At 40.6% G+C, this 23,164-nt stretch overlaps 1 protein-coding gene across 1 annotated transcript in view; it reads left to right on the top strand.

Moving 5' to 3' along the window:
- AHI1 (Abelson helper integration site 1) overlaps positions 1–23,164 on the top strand; it is a 2,471,520-nt gene that overhangs the window by 343,741 nt on the left and 2,104,615 nt on the right. Inside the window, exon 6 of the mRNA XM_044087109.1 lies at positions 12,045–12,231. Within this exon, the coding sequence (XP_043943044.1) occupies positions 12,045–12,231 (187 nt within the window). The remainder of the gene's footprint in view (positions 1–12,044; positions 12,232–23,164) is intronic.

Genomic DNA, 23,164 nt, shown 5'->3' with positions numbered 1-23,164 from the left:
ACCTTTTTCTTCCTTCAGGTTGGGGAAGTGTATTTCTAAGGTGACTCTTTCTATGTGTCTAATGGATTTCTTTTGTGTATGTAGAAAGTGGATTGTCCATGCTGTGCTGCCCCAGATATCATTCTGCTAGGGTATTGTTGCCGCTTTTGCATCCTTCTCTAGGGTGCCTGTTGATGACATCTGTGCAACAGCTACCTGATCTACTGTGCATATCTTCGTATTCCAGTATAAGCTGGATTTGCATTCCATATGTAGGTTCACATTTGGTTCCACCATCTTCTGGAATGTCCTTCCATGAGACCTGCCAAGGGGGTTGTAGTAGCTGGGGACTCTGTCCCATCAGTTGTGGACAGAAAGACAGAAGAGGCAACATTGGATATGAAAGTTATGTACTTAACATAATGCTAGATTTATGTTGTCTTCTTCCTGCCTCTCTCTGTTTCCCTGCCAAATATTCACTTTTCCTGGCCTCCCATTCGAAGGCACTTTACCTACTCTGAGCCATGTCTGCATCCCTAGTGTATATATGTGATTTGGTTACCAACTATTTTTCTGTGTAAGGCAGGCAAACTTGATCTGCGATATTCAGTTGACAGAGGGAAATTATGGATAAAGGAGGTGCCTGAGCCATGGATACAAAAGTCTAGAGGTGCTAGTGCCAGATCCGTATAGATCCGATAGACCTGTCAGTTGAGGAGAAAGGAAGAAGACAACATGGCTCTAACATTATGATAAGTGCATAACCAGTTTATGCTCTTTCTCACCCCCATCACCCTGGAAAGTGCAGCAACTACCTCTCTGCACAGTAAGAATTAACCATAAAAATATTGTTACCACTGTTTGAGAATGCAAATTTGGCAGATCCCATCAGTTCTCCTGAAATGAGGCCCAACTGTCCATCTTGGGAGGCAGTCAGGGGTTATCTTTTCCTGCACCAGAGAGCCTAGCTAGAAATTATAAAAGATTCATGGGTGCGGAAGGTTGATATCCAGAAGTTAGATAGTGCCATTTTCCCATCCACCCCCTTTAATTTCAAACAAAATCCCCAGTGTTCCACAAAAGTGGAGGGAAGCAGCAGGATTAGAGATAAACAAGCTGCTAGAAAAAGAGTCATCCATGAGGTACACCAGACCAGATAGAATCTGGAACTTATTCAAGATTCTTTTTAGTGCCAAAAAATACAAGACTGGAGGCCAGTCTTAGACCTCAGTAAACCAAATCAGATGGTTCAACATACAAAATTTCGGATGGTTATGGTTCAGTCCATTCTGCTGTTTCTGCACAAGGACGACTGGATGTGCTCAGTAGAGCTTCAGGATGCGTACTATCAAATAAAAATGAACAAACAATCCGGAGGATATCTACATTTCATCTGGGAGCCAGTCATTACCAATTCTGAGCACTGCCCTTTGGTCTCAGCACAGCCCCCAGGGTGGTTACCAAGTGTATGGCTGTAGATGCAGCTCACCCAAGATTGCTAGGATTCAAAGTGTTTCCATATCTGGACAACTGGCTCCTGACCGCTCTGACCAGGCATCAACTAATTCAACCATGGGACTACTTACTCCAGCTGTGCTCTCGTTTGGGGATTTCTGTCAGTTGCAACAAATCTCAGCTCAGTCTAACTCCGACTCTGGAATTTATCGGTGCTCTGTTCAATATGATTATTCAAATAGCTCTTCTTTTGTTGTCTTGGATTCAAACAGTTCATTTCCAGGTCAAAAAGATCATTCAAAGGTCTTATCTTTCAGCCTGACTGATACTCAAAGTATCTGTGTCGGTGGCAACCACCCTTATTCTGCTGGCAAGGTTCCACATGAAAATCCTTCAGTGGACACTCGCAACTCAATGGTCTCTTCTCAGCAACCATTATCCATTCAAGTCAAAATAACACAAGCTTGCAAGAATTACCTCTTCTGGTGGATCCACTCCAATCAAATACAAGAAGGCCACCCCCTTGTCCTCTCTCAGCCCAAGGCCATTGTGACCACAGAAACCTTTCAAACTGGGTGGGGAGGAGCACTTCTTGGGAAGCACAGTCCAAGGTACTTAAAAATGAGAGCAGTTTTTTAGCATTGCAGGCCTTCCGAGACACTCTCCCAACCAGGAGTATTGTGATTCAGATGGACAATATGTCGGTGATCTGGTACATCGATAAACAAGGGGGAACAAATCTTACCCTTTGTCGAGAAGCTATGAGAGTATGGCAATGGGTGATCTCCTCCAATCGCTTTCTGATAGCAACTCACATTCTGGGGAAGTCCAGTGTGATTGTAGATCAGTTAAGCACGTTTATTCTGATGCCTCATGAGTGGTCTCTCAATGCCAGTGTGGAAGAGATGATTTTCCATCGATGGAGCCAGCCATGCTCTAGCTTTTTCTCATATCCCCTCAACAAGTTCAGCAGGTTCTTTGCCCTGATCCCTCCAGTGAGGGAGTTCCTGGGGATATTGTACTTCACGAGTGGCCCTGTGGTCCCCTTTATGCCTATTCCCCATTACCTCTCCCTAAATGTTTCCAGAAAGCATCTCCTTTGAATAGCACAGTTGTCCTCATTGCCCCATATTGGCCTCATCAGATCTGGTTTCCCTTCCTTTGGCCTCATCTTCTACATCTGCCCGGGTTCTGGATCCAACTCCATACCTGCTGTCTCACCCGACAGACATGAATCATCTGAACATTTCTGGCATCAAGTTGACTGCATGGTTTCCAGTTCAGTTGATTGCTAGACAGCCCAGGTTCTCCTCCCCTGTCCATCATATTCTCTTATCATCCCACAAAGCTTCCACAAGAAAGGTTTACAAAAGTATATGGAAAAGATTTATTTTTTGGACGCACAAAAATAATTTGGATCCTTTTTCAGCACCAATTTCTAAGGTTCTTGTCTTTTTAGCTACAATTTCCAGTGAGTGGGCTTGTTCCTCTACTATCAGAGTACCATTAGCAGCCATTTCTAACTTTCATATGGGAGTAAGTAACTCTACCTTAGCTTCCTCTAAGCATTACAAAGCCTTTCTCACAGGAGCATATTTACTTAGATCTCCTCTAAAATAACCTACTCCTTGGGATTTCAGTGTTGTGCTTCAGGTCTTAACCAGCACCCCCTCTGAACCATCAGCTAAATCTGAACTAAAATTTTTGACCTGTAAGACTGTTTTCCTAGCTGCTATTACTTCTGTCAGAAGAGTGTCTGAACTTCAGGCTCTGTCTTCTAAACTCATTTAATTTTTCACAATGATAAGGTATCTTTATGGACCAGTCCTTCCTTTCTACCTAAGGTGGTGTCAGAATTGAGTATTAATCAGGTTATCAACCTTCCAGTCATCCCAAATTTATTAAACAATGGAACATGTATGTTATACCTTTTGAATGTTCACAGACAGTTAAATTTCTACCTTCACATAACCAAAGATTTGAGGAAATCCAACAATTATTTGTTTCTTTTTCTGATTCAGAATTAGGCAAAAAAGTTTCTAAAGTGACCTTGACCAAATGGCTGACTAATTGTATTACCTTTCTTTATGAAAATGCAAGTTTGTCTTTAGCAAAACCACCAAAAGCCCATTCCATGAGGCCTATTTGTCAAGCACCTCTTTAGATGAGGTTTGTGCAGCTGAAACCTGGGCTATTCCTCATACCTTTGTTGTTCATTACAAATTGGATCTGGTCTCTAGGGGAAGAGCAGCCTTTGGTTCAGCTGTGCTCCGGAATATCATTCTTTAGAGTCCTCCTGGGATTTAGTTAGCTGGGGACTCTGTCCCAACAGTTGAGGAATGAATGAAAATGACAGCATCAGATAAGTTATGTACTCACCACAACATTCCATCTGTGTTGTCCATTTTCATTTTTCCTCAACTTGTCACCTATCAATCCCCTCCTTGCTTTACCCCTGGAAAGATCAAATGGTATTGGAGGAGCCATTGCTCCATTGCTCTATAGGTTTATGGGCAGCAAACTAGATAGGTATGTTGGGTAACTAGGGCATTGTGGTTAAAGAGAGGAGCTCGAGAGTTCAGTATTCTATGATCTGGAAGAAGCAGACGAATCAAATTCAAACCCAACAGTTGAAGAAGAATGAAAATGGACAACACAGATGGAGCGTTATGGTGAGTACATAACTTTTTTATAGTTTTATATTTATATTATTTTCATACCGTGACCTTTGAGTTATTGAGGGGCACTAGTATGAAGTGTCGCAGCAAGAGACAAGAAATGTACTATCACTGTTCATGTATAATGCTGATGCAAATAATTACGAAATTGTACAGTGTTTCCATACGCATATTAATATTTCCAGATCAACTTACTTGAAAACTATAGCACAACATTATTTGCAATCTCTGGTGATGGAGAAAACAGTCATTGAGACTTGTACTGTAAGCTGTACAAAATGTTATTTATAGGTTCATAGGCAAGTGCTAGGCTATCTGCCTTTGTAGGCCATTGTAAGCCTATATAGTTTCCTTTTTTGGGCTTGAAATAACCTGTCCCATTTTGTTATAAATTGGTCTTACCCATCATGTTGATAATTGTTTATTACCACTAATGAGAATAAGTGGGATCATGCCATAGATAATTTGAGGGGTCCTATGCATGGGATAAAGCATTCAGCCTTTGTCCATTAGTAGTACAGGAGCCAGTCCTGGGGTAAATTTTCTGTTTCCCATCTGTAGATCTAATTTGTGCTTGAAAATGGACAGAGATGAACTTTGTTTTATGTGGATGGGGCATCTGTTCCTTAGCAGCTGTATCCTCTACGAAATATACCTGTTCCTGCAAAGTATTCTGTTGATGTTGTAGAATAGGTTTAGATCCCTAGACCAAGTATTTCTTATGCTTTTTGATTTGTTGATTTGTAGAAAAGTCATCAGTAATGGGTTGAAGGATGCCTTTTGTGCTAGACACAGGTCACTTCTTAGCAGTCTATAGGATATTGAGTATAGTGACAGAGCTTTGAGTCAGTCCATGTAGAACATGTACATTTATACAGTTAATTATACAAATAGACGCAATGTTTCATGTTTCTAAAATATTTCAGTAAACAAGCACTCAGAAAATAACTTATTGCTCTGACACGAAAGCTTAACAGAAGAGCTGGTGACACTGTATGCCTAGATTGTACATTTTCCAAGATATGGAAAGTTGTTTATGAAAAATATAATTCTGAATATTTCCTGCATTGTAATATATTACTGTATCGATCTAGGCACTGTGAATGCACTGACATCTCTAATTGTAAAGAAGATTTTTGTGGAATTCATTGCTGTTCATGACCTTTTAGTAGCATTTTTGTTCTCAAGATTGTCAGATTTGTTTGGTTTATGTTCTCGGTTTTTCAGAAAATGCTTAGGAATCTAAGAATGTGGGTAGATTACTGGAGATGTGGCATTCCACAGCTACTTGGAGTGTATGTATTAATATGACTTGGGGCTGAAGACCTCATACTCAGGTCTGCTGACAGCCAAGCAAGCCTTCAACGGTGTCTGCAGTGGCTGTGAATGAAAGCTGTACTTTGAATGAAGGTCATGATAATGATGATATTGCTATTAACTGTAATGAGAGAACAGAAGCTTCAGTTTCATCTATAGCTTCTGTCTATTCTGGGATTGTAGAAGTTGCAGGGCAGTCATCCTCTCAACAGACTGCTATGCCCTGTAATTCCTTGGATAGCAAGGATGTTAATCGGCCTGTTGTACAACCCAAGTTGGTTCGAGCTTCAACAGTGAACACCATTACAGACAATGGGAACGGGTTTTCATCAACTCCCTTTACCCATTTCAGTGGAGAAGGGGGTGACGAGAGACCGTTCTGTCAGTTGGGGAAGACAGAAACGCAAATTTTCAGCAGAGAGACAGTCGAACCAGTCTCTCAAAAAAATGTGGAATCAAGTGGGAACTGTATAGTTTGAAACATTTCACAAAGGAATATAGATGCTGATTAATTTAATGTTCTGAATAAGGGTTTAAATTTTATTCCAACGAAACGAAGCAGTTTAACAGATGTTTTAACTGATGTAAAGATGTTTAATAGAAATGTTATGCTTAATTATGAATTTGGCAACATTAATAATGAGTATAGCCATGTTTTTAAGAAACCCAGTTTGTATATGCCAACTAATCATCTGTTGGTTGAGCCATTCTATAAATTGGTTTAAGGTGATCTGCATACCATGTATAATGATGCTAGAGGGAGAAATAATAATAATAGGTATAATTTGAGTTTTAAGGAGAGAAATGCCATGACAAGGTTACAGAATGACAACACCATTGTTATCAGACCCGCGGATAAGGGCGGGCCTGTAGTTCTCGTGGATAGGGAGAGTTATCAGGATGCCATTGTTAGTATACTGAGTGACTTCAAATACTATAGTGTGATTAGTAAAGAAAATGTTGATACCATCAAATACAGGATTTTTATGATGGTTGGTGATTTGGTTAAAAATTGTGTTATCACCAGTGAGTTGGGAAGATTTTTAGAGGTAGAATATCCTATGATTCCAGTCATACAGGGTCTACCTAAGATCCACAAGGATGGCATAAACCCCCCAATGAGACCCATGGTATTTGGGAGGGAGGTGGTGTACTGAGCCTGTCTTCTTATATGTAGAGAAGTTCCTTTGACCTATTTTGGACTTGAATACTGTTGTCCTCAAGGATACAAGACAATTTCTTCTTGACTTATATAGTTTTACAAATACTCTGGGATTGGAGATAGACATTATCTTTGTCACTCTAGATGTGCAATAATTGTTCACCATTATTCCGAATGAGTTGGGTGTGTTGTCTATTTAGAAATATCTAACTAAACACAGTGATTATAATGACAATCAGGTGGACTTAATTTGTCTTTTTTTGGAAGTCATACTTGAAAATAATGTGTTCTTCTTCAATCAGGAGATATATTTACAGCGTGATGGCGTGGCTATGGGCACTTCTTGTGCCAATAGTTACGCCAACATGTTCTTGGCCATTTTGGAGGAATATGAGTTGTTTTTGACAGATGGTTTCAAGAGACATGTCCTTTTTTATCATCGCTTTGTGGACGATATCTTTTTTGTCTGGAAAGGAGACTCAGATGAGTTGAGAACATTTATGACTCAGATGAATAGTATGACTGATTATTTAAGATTCTCTCTAACTTTTTCCCCAACTAAGTTAGAGTACTTAGATGTATATGTGGAAATGTTAATGTGTGATACAATTAACACAGGAGTGTATAGGAAGAAATGCCACAGGAACACCCTTTTGCATAGACGAAGTATGCACCCACACTATATCTTCAAAAATATAATTAAGGGACAAGAGATGAGCATCTCCCGCCTGAATGCCTCAGACCCTGGTTATAGATATGAACTGGATGTTTTTAAAGATAGGTTGTCTAAGCAAGGCTATAGTAGTGAAGAGATTGATGAAGACCTTTTAGAATTAGACTCACTTAGGAGAGGTAGAGCTGCTCCTTATTTTTCAAATACAGTTGAGGAAGATAATGTGCTAGGTTACAGACCCATTGGGGTTAGAATTCCCATGTTTTATACTACTGACAACAGGGATATATATGATATTCTCAACAAGCATTGGCGAATTCTTATGACCAATCCAGATATTAGAGGTATTGTGGGCGATAGACTGCAGTTTAGGTGTAAAAATAAACCTAACTTAAAGAGAATTTTATGTCATCCTGTTGACCGGTATGGAGTAGGAGAAATTATGGGCACTACACCATGTGGGCAATGCAATTTCTGCAGGTTCTTGAACTCCAGTAGTATGTTCTTACATCCAGACACAGGGCAGGAGTTTAGATTTAAGGTATCAGCAGATTGCAGTACCCCACATCTCATCTATTTGGCTGAGTGCAAGCTGTGTGCCTCATTCTATATTGGTAAAACAAATAGGATGTTTTGTAATAGAATAAGGGAACATTTGTATGCCATAAGGGTGAATTCTCCAAATAATGCCTTAGCAAAACATGTTTCAGCTATGGGGGAGGAGCACACGTTTCATTTTATGGTTATAGACACCTTTACACCAATCATTCGGGAAGGTGACATAAGAAATGGTACTGAGAGGAGGGAAATAAATTGGATATTGAGATTAAGAGCGGATAGAGGTAGAGGCCTCAATGAAAGAGCCTCCCTCAAACCTGTTTTGAAGTCCAGAAGAGTGGTCATTAAATGAGGGCATTAAGGGCTAATGAATTTTGACTATTTTTTAACTGTGATATTCATGGAATGCTATAACTGGTGAATTTGTTTAATGCTTTCATTATTTTGTGTCTTGTTCTGTATGAAATGAGATGTTGGGTGACCTTGTATATAATTGTTTTTATTTAAGTTTTTAGAAAAGTTTTTTGTTATGCTTGTAGCTTTGTTTACCTTATTGATTCTTGACCGCATGACAATTGCTGTTTGTGATGGTCTCTACACCCACTGGATAGTCTCAATATGATGCCTGTTTCATGTGTCATTATGCCATCTATTTAAAGTATGACATCTGGGTATGATTATGGTTTATTTGTACTACAATATATGTCTATAATGTCTGCTTAGATGACACTTTATTTGTGTAGTGTGTCTCATGTAAACCCAGTTGTCAAGAGTGTAATATAGGATATGAAGTTCTGATGGTACTTCGTTCACCTCACTGGTTTTTGATTGTCTGACAGTTGCTTTTTATTATGGTTTTTACATCCATTGGATGGCTTCATTATGGTGCCTATTTTTTGTGATATTATGTCATCCATATAATACATGCCAGTTAGGTCTAACAGTGTTCAATAAAGTTGTTATATGTTTGTATGTATACAGTGAATATAATGATGACAGTTTTTAATTTTGTTTATTTATATATATATATATATATATATATATATATATATATATATATATATATATATATAATATGTCCTATGTAAATTCTGTCGTTAGAGTGTATTATAGGATATGAAGTTTTGATGGTACATTTCCCCTTTAAGATCTTTATTGAATGATTGCTTAAGTGATTTGTATGGTGGGTATATAAGGAATTGTTTATGATGTAGGGATTTTTATGGTCTGATGAAGCGAATTGTGAAAGCGCTTACCTCTTTGCACTAATAAAGGACTGATTTGGCATTTTATATGCGAGTTTGGCTACCTACATGTTCCATGGTTGCCTCTGCTACTACACTTTGGTTGGATTAATTGGTTACTACTATTTACTTAGTAATGAGGTGTTTACTTCATTGGGTGTTAATTGTTTTATAATTAAAAATCTATATTTAGTTCTTAGACCATCACTTTATGATCATTACTTCTAAAATTGTAATTGTGTTATTTGGTGCTCCTCAAAAGGTTCTCATTTGGCCACCTTTAACCATAGTAGGCTCTGATGTACTCTTTTAGTACTAGTAAACAGCTACAAGTAACTGGGTGTACTGCTTGACCATTACCTGAAATTAATTTTACTCGCATCTTGCAACCCAAACACATTTATATGTGTAGTTACAGCGACATGGTTTCAAATCATTACACTGTCAGTAGGTTTGTTGCGTATCATGTCTTCAGAACTGCTTGCAGTTGCAGGGCAATATTATTATTTTCCAAGGATATTGTTACTTCATGAGTAATTCCTTAGAACCCAATCTTAGATGTCCAAATCACCCTAAATAAAATTTATTACAACTTTAAAGCTAACAATAGAACTCCTCTTATTTCCTTGTCTGACCACAGTAGCTGTCTTAATGTCTTAACAGAAATCCACATTACTCTCAATACCTTTGTATTTGAGAGTTCAGCTGTCCGTCAGTAAACTGAATGGTTTACACTGCCAGTAGTCAACATACTGAATGCTTCCTTGACAGTATAAATCCTAACTTTCGTGCACAAACTGTTAATATCCTAGTAGTGGTCCCAGTACCCTTGATCCTGTATTCACAAATATGGCCACTTCCGGCACAATTCCATAATCATCTTCCCTTGTTAAATCACATCTAAATTAGTGTGACTTTTTCTTTTAAAACTGGTGCCATTTTCCCTGAAAATACCTTTGTGTTTAGGGACTTTTCAAAAGCAAATCTTCAGTTACTTCACTGCCTAAATAAATTCTGTTCTAATACTCCTTCATTTGACTCTTATTAAAGCTGCTGCCTATGCCTCTGACTTCTACTCCTGTTAAAATAGTTGTATTGATAAGATAGTCCCTATCTGCACTAAATATAGTGAGAACTTTAGAAACAAGCCCAGAGGTAGAATACTTGTATAATTAAATTATATAATCGGGAAAATTACATAGTGCTTATAAGAGGTGTCATTCTACCCACGTAAGAATGTATGTAAGCAAACTAGCAAATAGCTTAAGGGTGCCAATAGAAAGCTCAAAGCTGAATATGAATTTAACAGTAGTCACTAAAACTAAAAATAACTACACTTTTTTTAAAGAAAATGCAAATCTCTTGCGCATTTAATTTTATGTATGCTACTAAACTTTTGTAACATGTTTAAATTATATAGCTTATTTTTTTTTGTTCAATGAAACTGTTTCATATGTACACTATTGTTTTTACACTTTATTGTCAAAGGAAAAAACTTCAAAGACCAATGCACGTAAGGTTCAGTTAAGGCACATTTAATAACTTGCAGCAAGGAGACAAAAATATGCAAATACAAGATTTTGCCTAACTACTAACAGGAAGTATGCTATTCTTATACTGTTTTACAAGACATGGCCTTCTATGGCTGACATAATCAAACACAACTTTCAGTATTGTTCTACAGCAGATGTTACTTAGATTTTCTGCTGACATGACTAGATTTGTGAGAAAACTTTTGAGAAAAACAACCTGGCCTTGGTGGGCACTAACCCGTTACAGGCCCCTATTGTACAATTCTAATACATGTGTTACATTTCAAGGTACTTTTCTAACTCAGGCATAAGCAAATGCTGATTACAGTTCATCTTTTCAAGCAGTCTTTGTTCTAATTATCTATAGCTTCCACAGCTGTGTATTTTCTCACAGCACAAGTGGAACATCTTGACTAAGCCTCATAACATTTATACAAGTAGTATTGTTCTATTCATTATTTTCGTGACACAATCAGAAATCATCTGCTTCTCAGTAAATTTTCAAGCATAAGCAAAGATTTTAGCTCACAATACAAGGTCAGAAAGCATCTGCAGTTTGTACAGATGTATGCAGTATGAAGTAGAATAAATGTGTTAACCCTTTTCAAGCTCTAAATGCACTAAGCATATTACTAATACACACATTAATACATATTTTTCTGACAAAATAACTACACTTTTTTAAAGAAAATGCAAATCTCTTGTGCATTTAATTTTATGTATGCTACTAAACTTTTGTAATATGTTTAAATTATATAGCTTATTTTTTTTTTGTTCAATGAAACTGTTTCATATGTACACTATTGTTTTTACACTTTATACTGTTATATATACTCTTAATTCCTTTATATGCCTTTTGCCCAGATTCTCCTACCTGACTGTTATCATATGTCATATGAACAGTGCATAAACTTTTTGCACCAATTTAATTTTAATAATTGATCAGATTAATTTAACTTAGTGTCTGCTAGTACTTATTTCTAAATGGGAAGGGCGTTCAGAGATGGCTAGCACTGTCACATTGCACTAAATACTGCAAACCACTATTTTTATTTTTGTCTGTGCTAAGTGTAATGGAACAATTGTTACATTTGAAGTAAATTTTAATGCATAACATTTATTTTCTGTGCATCTTAAGTACTGCACAGCTAGGATGGAATTAAATAACAATGACTGACAATGATAATGCTAAATGGCAGTGCTAGTTGTCTTTGAATAGCCCCAAAGATGATGTTTTCATTTGTTTCGAATTTGTGTATGTTTTTTTTGTAGAAAATAGCCCAATTTCTTTAATACTACTCTTTTTCCTTCCAGTCATTAAGTATCTTTCCTTGAGGAGAAAGAGAAAGGAGAACATATTCTTCCTGTCATGACAAAGCCATACAAGTTGTGTATGCTTTTTAGAAAATATCCCAATTTCCTTAATACCATCTTTTTTCCTTTCAGTCATCCAGTATCCCTTGATGAGAAAGAGAAAGGAGAACATATTCTTCCCGTCATGACACAGCCATACTCTTTCAAGAAATTCAAGTCAACCATTCCAGAATGGGAAGAGCTAGTCATTTTTAATGAACGTTTTGGGTATTTTCTCCAGGAAAGTGAAGAACAGCCTAAAGTAATTTTGTTTTTTGAGGTAAGAAGAATTTGCTTGGTGTAACATTATGTGCATTTTTTTGTCATTAATCTTTATTTCCTTTTCATGGATGCATGAAAAATGGAAGCTTGAAGATGCTTGGTAGGTGCCTCACTTGTATACCTTCGGCCATGAGAAATACCCATACAGTCACCAGTCAAACTTTAAATTATCTCCTGACTGGGGGTAAAATGATGGGGTTTTTTGATACTATACAGGGTTATCAGATTATGCTGATTCCCATTTTAAGCTTTGTGCCAAGGACAGATTAAAACATCCATCTTCTAGGCTACCTGTGCCATTTCTTTGTGCTGTTTTGCCCCTCACTCCTTTCTGTGGCATGCATTAAATGGCTGTACTAAAGTGGCAGTGCTCATGCATGCTCTTCTGACATGTTACTTGTAGAAACTAGCATCTTGGTGTGAACCACTGGACCCCCATTTCCTTGATCTTTACCAAATTTCCAGTCAGTTAAGGATATAGTTCTAGATGTTCAAAACTGGATCACTGTTGCAGTAGTCTAAGCTGTTTGGTTATATCTTGCCAAGCATATGACCAGCTGGATGGCTTTTCAAAGCTTAAGGGTGGCTTCCATGTGCTGAGCCAGGAACTTCAGCAGAGCTACATATAAAAGGCAGTTAGAACTACAAAAAAGCTTTAGGGTTGTCTTACTGCCAAAGTACGCTTCCTCTGCAGGCTTTGTGGAACTGATGGTCTTCTAGCAATCCTTCAAAGCTTGGCAGATAACTACTGTAAGGGGACAAATATTCCACTAAATTAAATTTCTGAACAAAAACTATGTTTATTTGTGAAAACTTACTTTAGCTAGGAAATTTTATATTTTGGATTCTCATTACATGTAAAGGGATTTTTTTCATTGAAAATACTTGTGTGAAAAAACTGTGCATGAATGCTTTTCAACTAATTTTTTTCTACATTGCTTTGTAGAATAATTGCGTTGGAAATGTCTTTAAAAATGTTTACCTCAAAACTTGAGTTGGGTACTGTACTGACTCGAGTAGGCTGTGCTACCTGCCTTGTTTGTACTGTTTTCAGCTGAACCATGGAGCAGATATCAGTATTGCTGGATGTTTTTCGTGTTTAACTGCTGCAGTCATTACATTTGGGTAATCTGCTGGGAGGTTGCCCTTAGTCGGCCTGATTAACAAAGTCTTGGGTCCTGCGTCGGTTGCTGTCCCTTCTTCCATGACGTCAGGGGTATAAAACAGGCAGCCGATGCCATTACATCAGTCTTTCTTGCCGCGCGGTGCCAGAAGCAGAAGCAGTTCGCAAGTGATGGTTGGCCCACTCCTGAAATTTTCGTTTTCGTGTTTCAGATCCGAAGTCTTCAACTAAAAAGCTAAGTACCCCATTGGGGAAACTTTTTCTTGCTCCTTACCGATGTCAGTAAAAGTTAATAATCGCATTACTCGTGGGAAGCAAATACCTCATAAGGATTTTCATTTGTAATGTATTCCTTGCCTAGGCCCTGACCACAACGTAGCTTGCTGTCGGTTTTGTGCTTTATTTAATCAACGCACTATCAAATGTCAGTACATTTTTGCTTCTAAATATTTTGGCTCACACTTTAATTATCCAGAAATGTCGTCGGTTAACAATCCGACTACTGGAATACCTAAAAAACGCAAAGAAAAAGACAGAGACAGGTTGCTGAGGTCCAAAACTGCCGACGACGCTTCTCCTAAGCCAGTCGCCAGTTCACCGGTACTCAGTGAGGTGCTTTCGCAGCCCCCGATACCCACTGCTTCTGATTCGCAAAAAACGATGTCTGGGCCACATGTGCAGGCCCCTATGCCTAAAAAAACAAATGATCAAAATGGCTGAAGATTTAATTACTCTAATCAGGGGTAGACAACCCCCCCCCCCCTTCTAAGAGGCATAGGCAAGACATTGATTATGAATCTTCTGAACAGGATTCTATTTCTTCTGACTCTTCAAATGAACAGGAAGTGTCTATACCTACTTATGAGGACTCAGATGCAGAAGATTCCATTCCTTCTGCTTCTCCCCCTGAGGATTTTTCTTTTGGGGAAACTTTGCATACCTTAAGGGAACATTTCCACTGGGAAAGTCAGGATTTTTCTGAATCTAAAAAGAGACTTGGGGATTTTCTTCTTCTTCTTCCTCAGCATAGGCCTTTGACTATACCTCCTGTCCTAGACATTGTTGATGATGTTTTTTCAGAATCTAGTATGGCTCCTGATTCTCTGGCTCCGGCTCCTTGTAAGCCAGACGGATACTACAGGATGTTCATCGTGTTTCACTGTTGCAGTCATTACACTTGGGTTATCCTGCTGGCAGGCTACCCGTAGTCAGCCTGAATTCCAAAGTCCTGGTCCGGCATCAGTTGCTGTCACCTCCTCCCCAACGTCAGTGCGCCAGGGGTACAAAAATCCTGTTGCAGATCCTGCAACCATTTCTCAGGGTCCCAAGGGCATTAAGGCTTCTACTGCTAAAAATCCTACCCCTTCTGATAGAGATTCCAGGGTGCTGGATAGATGGGGTAAGAAGGTTTACACTTCTGCAGCCCTGACAAGCAGAGCTTTAAACTGTCTATTTCCTATGCTAAAATATCAGCAGCATATCATGGGACAGCTTAAACAGAAAATTATGTTGATTTCTGACTGTGTGGAAAATAAATATTCACAAGATTTATTACATTCAGCTGAACAAGTTGGAAAACATACTTTGCAATGTGGTTTTGATTCTTTGGAGGCTTCTTGCAGGGCTGCTGCAACTGGGTCAGTGATAAAAAGGCATGCTTGGCTCAAAGAGCAAAATTTGCGTGATCATGTTAAAGCAAAATTGTTGGATGCTCTTTTACAACAGGACCGTCTCTTTGGTAATAAGGCTGAAGAAGTTCTAAAAAAGATGGAAGATAAAGCTAAATCTATGCAAACTGTGAAATATTTCTTACAAGTACAACCTCCAAGATTTAGTAGACACTGGCCTACTAAGAACTGGTCCTTTCCAGTTCCTTCGAGAGCCACTCAAGTCAAACCCAGACATTCCAAAGTCACCAGGTTTCAGTCCCATGGGACTTTCAGAACAAAACAATGGGGTACCTCCTCTTCCAAATCTGGAAACAAGACACCTCCCTATGGTAAGCAGTCTCAATGACTTCCCTTTAGACTTACCAAGCATTTATCTTTTAGCCATCCCTTTGGGGGGGATAACTGGCTCTACATGCAAAAAACTGGCAACTTATAACCCAAGACAAATGGGTTTTAAATATAGTATCCCAGGGATACAGATTTCATTTCCATACATTGCCAATTCCAAACGGATTGCCAGATCTGCCCCCAAATCAATGGGCAGAGGCCCAGAAACAACTACTTTCCCTCATGAACATGGGGGCTATTCAACTAGTACTAGAAGAGGAAAAGGGATAAGGTTTCTATTCAAGACTTTTCCTGGTACCCAGAAAAGGCAAATCATGGCGTCCAATTCTGGATTTATCTCCTCTAAACACCTTTCTGGTCATCCCAAAATTCAAGATGTTGACACTTCACCAGTTATTTCCTATGCTAGGCAAAGATGCCTGGTTGGCAACTCTAGATTTAAAGGAGGCTTATCTGCATATCCCAATCAGGGAATATTGCAGAAGATACCTCCGCTTCAAAGCGGGCTACTTGCATTACCAATTCTCTGCACTGCCCTTTGGCTTATCTACTGTGCCCTGGGTCTTAAGTGCCTGGCTCCAGTAATTGCATTTTGCAGGCAAAGAAATATTCAAATATATCCATACTTGGGCGATTGCCTAATTCAGGCAGAAAACAAGGACATTCTTCTAAAACATCTGGCATTTGTAAAAAGGGTTCTAACTTGTCTAGGGTACACTATAAATGAAAAGAAATCACAACTGGTACCCTCTCAAAAAATTAAATTCCTGGGTGCAAGCTTGAATACAACTGCCCAGATGGCTTTCCTTACGCCAGAGAAGCAAATTCATTTGGTGACTTACTTCAAGCAGGTGGCCACAAAAACCCTGCTTTCTGCAAGGCAAATACTGCAAGCCTTGGGGTTCATGGCCTCCTGCATTTTTCTAATTCCATATGCAAGACTGCATATGAGGAAACTTCAGTGGTACTTAAAAAGTCTGTGGAGTCAGCATTGTCACAGCCTGGAAACAATGATTCCTATCATACCTTGCCTGCAACTAGAGTCCCTATGGTGGGCAGAGGCCTGCCACCAAAACAAGGGACTGCCATTCACACCACCCCCTGCCACCCAAACCCTAACTACAGACGCATCAGACTATGCTTGGGGGGGACACATCTGGCAGGGAAGTGCATTCAGGGCAAATGGAGCCCAAATCAAATGCACCTTCATATCAATCAAAAAGAAATGCTAGCTGTACAGAATGCACTGACAGCCTTCAAGGACTACCTTCATCCAGGACAGCTAATGATAAAGACAGACAACACCACGGTTATGTGGTACATAAACAAGCAGGGGGGTGCACCCTCCTACCCCCTTTGCAGACTAGCCATGGCATTGTGGAACACGGCCTTGACCTGTCAAGTACAATTGCAAGTTCAATTCCTGCCAGGAAAGCTGAACACTCTGGTAGACGAACTAAGCAGAAATCTCATGGACCCACACGAATGGAAACTAGAACCACGGATTTTCAACATGTTGACACACAAATGGGGGAGCCCAGACATAGATCTTTTTGCCTCACCCCAGAACTATCAGTTGGACAAATTTTGCACAAGAACTCATCACAAAAAAGCCTGGAAAGTGGATGCTCTATCATTCAGCTGGAAAAAACTATCAGTCTATGCCTTTCCCCCTCTGCCTCTGCTCTCCAAAGTTCTACTAAAAGTCAAACAGGACAAACCAAAAATGATTTTGATTGCTCCAGACTGGCCTCGCCAACACTGGTATCCACTCCCGGGCAATGTGTCACACCTTCCACCGTGGCACCTGCCTCAGACACCTTACTTACTGTCTCAGCAGAACAACCAAATTCTGCACACTCAGCTCCAAACTTTGAATCTTGTAGCATGACCAATCACCTAAATTCACCCTTAGCATCCCTCAGCAAATCTGTGATGGGTGTCATTTTGGAGGCGAGAAGACCTAGTACTAGAAAATTTTATAATGACAAATGGAAAAGATTATGTGCCTGGAATCAATCTCACGAGATAAGCACAACAGTGCCCAACGTTCCTCAAATTTTGCAATACTTAACTGAGATGCTTCACAAGGGCCTGCCCTTTTCTTCCATAAAAATCCATGCCTCAGCCATTTCAGCTCATTACAACACAGAACCTCCCCTCTTCTCTCATCCCCTGCTAAAGCAGTATCTCAGAAGAGCCAAAAACTTAAGGCCACCCAGGAGAGCTCCAACCCCTGCCTGGGACCTCAATTTTGTATTGGAGAAGCTCAGTCTCCCTCCTTTCGAGCCAGCTGCTACTGCAGACTTAAAATTTCTCTCCTGGAAAACAGCTTTCCTTTTAGCAGTCACTTCAGTTAGAAGGCTTTCCGAATTACAGGCTCTTATGGCAATGGAGCCTTTCATCATTTTTCATGCGGACAGGGTATCTCTCAGGACCAATCCATCCTTCATGCCTAAGGTGGTATCCAGTGTTGCTCTTAATCAGACAATTCATTTGACAACTTTCTTTCCCAACCCACAGAATAAGGGGGAGTGGATTCTGCATTCATTGGATGTACACAGACAACTTAGATTTTACTTAAACAGGACAAAATCTCAAAGAAAATCTGAACAACTGCTGGTGGCATTTGCTGCAGGGGCAGAGGGAAAGGCTATTTCAAAGCAAACCATTTCCAAATGGAAAAGCCATTGTATTCATTTCTGCTATGTGCACCATGGAAAAACTATCCCCCAGAGGATCAGATCCCATTCCACCAGGGCTGCATCTACTTCAACAGCCTTTCTCAGAGGTGTTCCTACCAGGGACATTCTAGAAGCTGCTACCTGGAGCTCAGTTCATACGTTCACCAAACATTACCATTTACCACTTTTCTCTAAATCCACAGCTGACTTTGCCACTGCTGTCCTGCAGGGCCTTATAGCTGGTCCTAATGCTGTATAATTCCCTCCACCCAACCATAGCTTTGGGAATCGACCCAAATGTAATGACTGCAACAGTGAAACACGAAGAACATAGTACAGTTGTGTACATTTACCATAAATGTAGATGTTCGAGTGTACTCACTGTTGCAGTCCTGGTTACCTTCCCTCCAGCCCCCTATTTTTCTCTGGTTATACCTCTGGTTTCTTTTACCATGCTTTAAAAGCCCTTTTGGTGTATTTGCTTTTGGGATTGGAGGTATATTTTTTGTGTTTTTAATTTTATTTGCTCCCCATTTGGGGGGCACCTGACATGTGGGGCAAGAAAAACTGATGTAATGGCGTCAGCTGCATGTTTTATACCCCTGACGACCTGACGTCATGGAAGAAGGACCCAAGCCTTTGTTAATCAGGCCGACTGAGGGCAACTTGCCAGCAGATTACCCAAATGTAATGACTGCAACAGTGAATACACTCGAACATCTACATTTATGGTAAGTGTACACAACTGTACTTTATTCCTTCCTCTGTCCACAAGAAGTATATATGTTCTGTATATGTTCGTCATTTAATCACTGCTGCAGTAGCCCTGGCTGTATGAGCTATATGGACTGTATCCCGCTATGGATATACTAGCCGACCAGCTTCCAAAGCTTCAGTGGCACATTCCAAGCACTCAAGCCCAGAAGAACTCCCTAAAGATAGTGATGGTGACTCCCTTTTGGCTTAGGCATGAGGGGGTTTCCCTTAATTTGATACAAATAAGGGTAATTACTATTGTTTTTGACTTTCTAAATTTACTCACACAAGACATCAGTTGTTTGATATACTCCAACCTGTATATATTTGAAATGACTGCCTAGAGTATAAATTTTGAGATCTTTTAGGCACCTTTTTCCTGAGGATGTGCATCAGGTACTAAGAGAGGTAAAATATCTACTACTAGAAAATCATATATGGATAAGTAGAGAAAATTTCTCTTTGGTGCCGTATTAAAAACCAGGATCTTTTATGGTCCAGTTGCCTCCTCTTCTAGATTATTTGTGTGACTGATTGTCCTCCGGCCAGTCTTACTTTTTTATTAAGTTTCACCTTTCGACCATTTCTGTTCTAGAGGCAGCAGCTTGGTCTTTTCATCGTAGTACTATAGGCTGGATTCCTTTTCCAAGTCATGGACTAGCTTTTCTAGGGGCTCCTGAATTCATAAATATCTTCCTCCTCCCTTTTTGTTCTAAGCTGTGATAGCCTACCGAAAGAGCTTAGGCTACTGCAACAGTGATCCAGTGTAGAACATAGTACAGCTGTATAAGTGGTACTTATTATAACAATAGATGCTCTAATTGATCACTGTTGCAGTAACCGTCCCTCCCAACTTCCCCCTTTAACTCCTTTTATATATATTTTTACATACATTTCTATGTTTTATCATGTTTTTCCTAGAATTTGCTTTTCACGGCTCTAGCCTCTGTTCTTGAGGCAAGAAACGTTTGAAAATTTTTGCCACTATGTCTGCCTTTCATATGGTGTTCTGCTCATGCTCCTGGCAGTTAGTGCACGTGGAAGGTACCCTTAAGCTTTGAAAATGTGGCTGGTTTGTCATACCCTTGGCAGGATATAACCTAAGTAGGGTTACTGCTTACAAAAATGTACATTAATAGTGAAAATAAGAATCCACTGGATGGTTTCTTTTACTTCGACTGTCCTTATGGTCATCTACAAGTCTTAGTTCATCAGTAGTACAGACATTTGCTTTACATTTGTAACATCAAGCTAGTTGTTGCACTGTCTGCAGATAGTTTTGTATTTCTCAGGCAAAGCGAGCCATGAAGGCACTCATATCTAGGAGATTCCATTATATGGGTGTTGCATGTAGACAATATATTTATCTGAATCTGTGTTCTTTGTTTGACCACTGGTACAGTATCTCCATTTGTAGGAATTATTTTTTATTTCTTTCTTTCTTTGTGTGCTTACTTGCATCCATTTATTGAGAAAGATCAAATGTGTATAAGCCATTTTTGCTAGATGCCCAGAGAGTAAAATTCTGTAGAACAAATATTATTTAACAAATATTATGTAGTGAAATCATATGTATGGAAGCAGTGACGCATTTCGTGCTGTATTGTGATACACCATGAATGTACATAATTAAAAAAAAAAATTTTGACACAAATGAAAATATGCATGAAGCAACATTTGAAAGGTATGCTGTGTATAAAAATATACAGGTGAAAGGTAAACTAAGTGTCTTCCCTTGGTGACACATGCATTTAGATCAAATCAGGATAAGTTGAGCTTCAACTATATAGCTAAAGTGGTGTGTGGCATTCTAGAATTTAAAATAAGTCGATAGCTGTCATTTGCACCTCAGGCTTTGCCGTTTACCAGAACTGTGCAGATATTTGTCAGCATCAGAAATTAATCTTCTAGTAATATATACATTATTATTTTAATGATATCATTGATTGTTTACTATCTGATGTTAAGTTGTCAATCTCGCCTTCATTCTTGCTGGATGGGTTCGGAGCCGATCCTCGGCTCCGACTCGGCACTTGCTAAGCTCGAGAATCACTTTTACCAGCTCGAGGCAGCCCTATATCCCATGATGCAAGGCGGTAATTACCCAGATCTCGTTTGCCGCTTCGCTCATGAGGTCACCTTTTTACCAGCTCCTGGTAAGTGAATTTTCATTACTCTTTTCAAGAGATTTAGCTATCCCAGTTTCACATTTTTTCCCCTTTTATAGTTAGTTAGTTCACCGATTCACTTGGACCCTATTCCCGTTAGTTTCTTGATCCCTTTCATATTTTTCTGTTAGTCAGGCCTTAGGCCTTACCCTCCCAAACAATTTCCTGTCAGGATTTTTGTTAGGTGTGTCTGTGTTTTTGTTTTAATTACTGTATTTAAGGACTGAGTGTTTGTGTGTGTTTGTGTCCAAACTCAGTCATGTCAAAAGACACTAGGGTCTCAGGTTTTAAGAAGTGTGACTCGTGCTGTCAGAAGATGTCTCTGACAGACGGTCACACTTCTTGTATTTATTGCCTGGGACCCCTACACCTGCAGGACTCCTGTGCTATTTGTCATTCTTTCAGCCAGAGAGTCCTGCAGGAACGTAGAAATAAATTAATCCTGAGGGGTCTTCTCAAGCCTGAGAGCTCCCCGGCTAAGGTCGGCTCCGGGAAGCCCTCTAAGCCATCCAAGACCCAGACTTCGGTGTCCAAGTCTGTGGCCTTGGTTCCAACTCCACCAGAGTCGACATCGGCTCCGTCCGGAGCTGATCCTTCCTTCTTGGAAAGTTCAGTACCGGCGCCGATCGGCACTGATACCCTGGCTTCGGCACCTTTGTCGGCTCCGGCTGAAGCCGATACCCTAGCTTCGAAGCATGTCTCGGCTCCGGCTGGAGCCGAAACGTCTCTATCCCAGCTCGGAGCCGACAAGCTGTCAGCTCCAACTGGAACCGAAGGTTCGTCGGCTCCGATGGCTCCGTCGAGGAAGAGATCTAGATCTCCTTCACTGGAGTCTATCCACTCGGCTCCGGCCTCCCCCTTACTTTCGGAGCGGAGCCATCGGAGCCGATCATCAAGGTCTTCCAGGCTGTCAGACCATGACTTGGAGAGAGTGGTGAGTAGACTACTAAAATCACAGGCACTGGCCCAGATACTCCATAGCCCGTCTTAGCAGATGACCGCTATTCCACACCCTCCTGAAATTCCTTCTTCGACTCTCCTACAGAGCTCGGAGCCGGAGATTATTGGTACCGTGACTGTTGCTGCTTCGGAGCCGATACCACACCTTTCGGCTCTGTCGTCTTCGACTCCTATCTCCTCCTTGAGACCGTCCTTGGAGGGATCCAGTCGTCGGGCTTCCCTGGTCGGTTCCGAGGGGGCGAGTGGCATCGGACCCTTGTCCGACCCCGTTCTCCCTCTCGGAGCTTCGGCCTTGGTGAGCTCGGCGCCGACATCTGCTTCGGAGCCTTCCTTTTCGGTGGGGCCGGGGATCCCTGTTTCTTCGGAGCGGGGGCTCTCGGTCCTCCCTGGGAGGGGAGCCTTTGAGGTGATAAGGAGTGTGCTAGCCCCCGAGCTTAGTCAGCAGTCGGTTCCTTTAGCTCCTCCCTCCACGGTGCCTGTAGATGTCTCTTCCCACTCTCTTGCTCCCGGACCCAGAGATCCATCACCCCAGGTTTCCCCATTGGGAAGAACTTCCTCTTCCGAGGTTTCTCCTGATCCTTCAGGAGAGCCCCCGCGTAAGAGGACCTGCAAGAGGAAGCACTTAGACTCCCCTGAGTCTACGACATCAGATACCAACTTAGATGAGTCGGAGGGGTCCCCAAGATTCCCCTCTGAGGATGTCTCCTTTTCAGACATCCTCGAACTCCTAAAACAGAGGGGAAACTGGCCCTCCATTAATCCCTCCGAGGATGAGTCGGTATACCTGGAGGCTTTTGGATCTCGACCCTCCACCTCCTGGGTGTCTCCGCCTTTTGACCCCCTCATAGATGTGATAGCTCGGAAGGCGTGGGCATCTTCTGATTCTGTGGAACCAGTCCCCAGGAGGCGTTCTAAATTTATCATGGCCCCCCACTGAGAAACAGTTTCTTACGAAAGGTGTTCCGGTTGATGCCATGGTGGTGGCAGCCGCCACTAAAAAGGAACTTGCAGATCCTTCCGTACCAGTCCATCCTCCTAACAAGGAGTCTAGGACCATGGACAGGTATGGTAAGCGGATGTTTTCCTCAGCGACCTTTGCTATGCGTTCGCTGAATTATTTATGTCACTTCACCCGACTTCAAAGAGTCATCCTCAAAGAATTGGGTGAGGTAGTACAGGATCCGTCAGCTGCTGGGGCTCAAGAGAAGATTGCCTCTCAGCT

Source organism: Protopterus annectens, chromosome 1.part1, assembly GCF_019279795.1.
Source record: "Protopterus annectens isolate FY-2018-M chromosome 1.part1, PAN1.0, whole genome shotgun sequence".
NCBI lineage: Eukaryota > Metazoa > Chordata > Ceratodontiformes > Protopteridae > Protopterus > Protopterus annectens.
The sequence above is the reverse complement of the archived record's forward strand: the minus strand, read 5'-3'. Positions and strand labels throughout refer to the sequence as shown.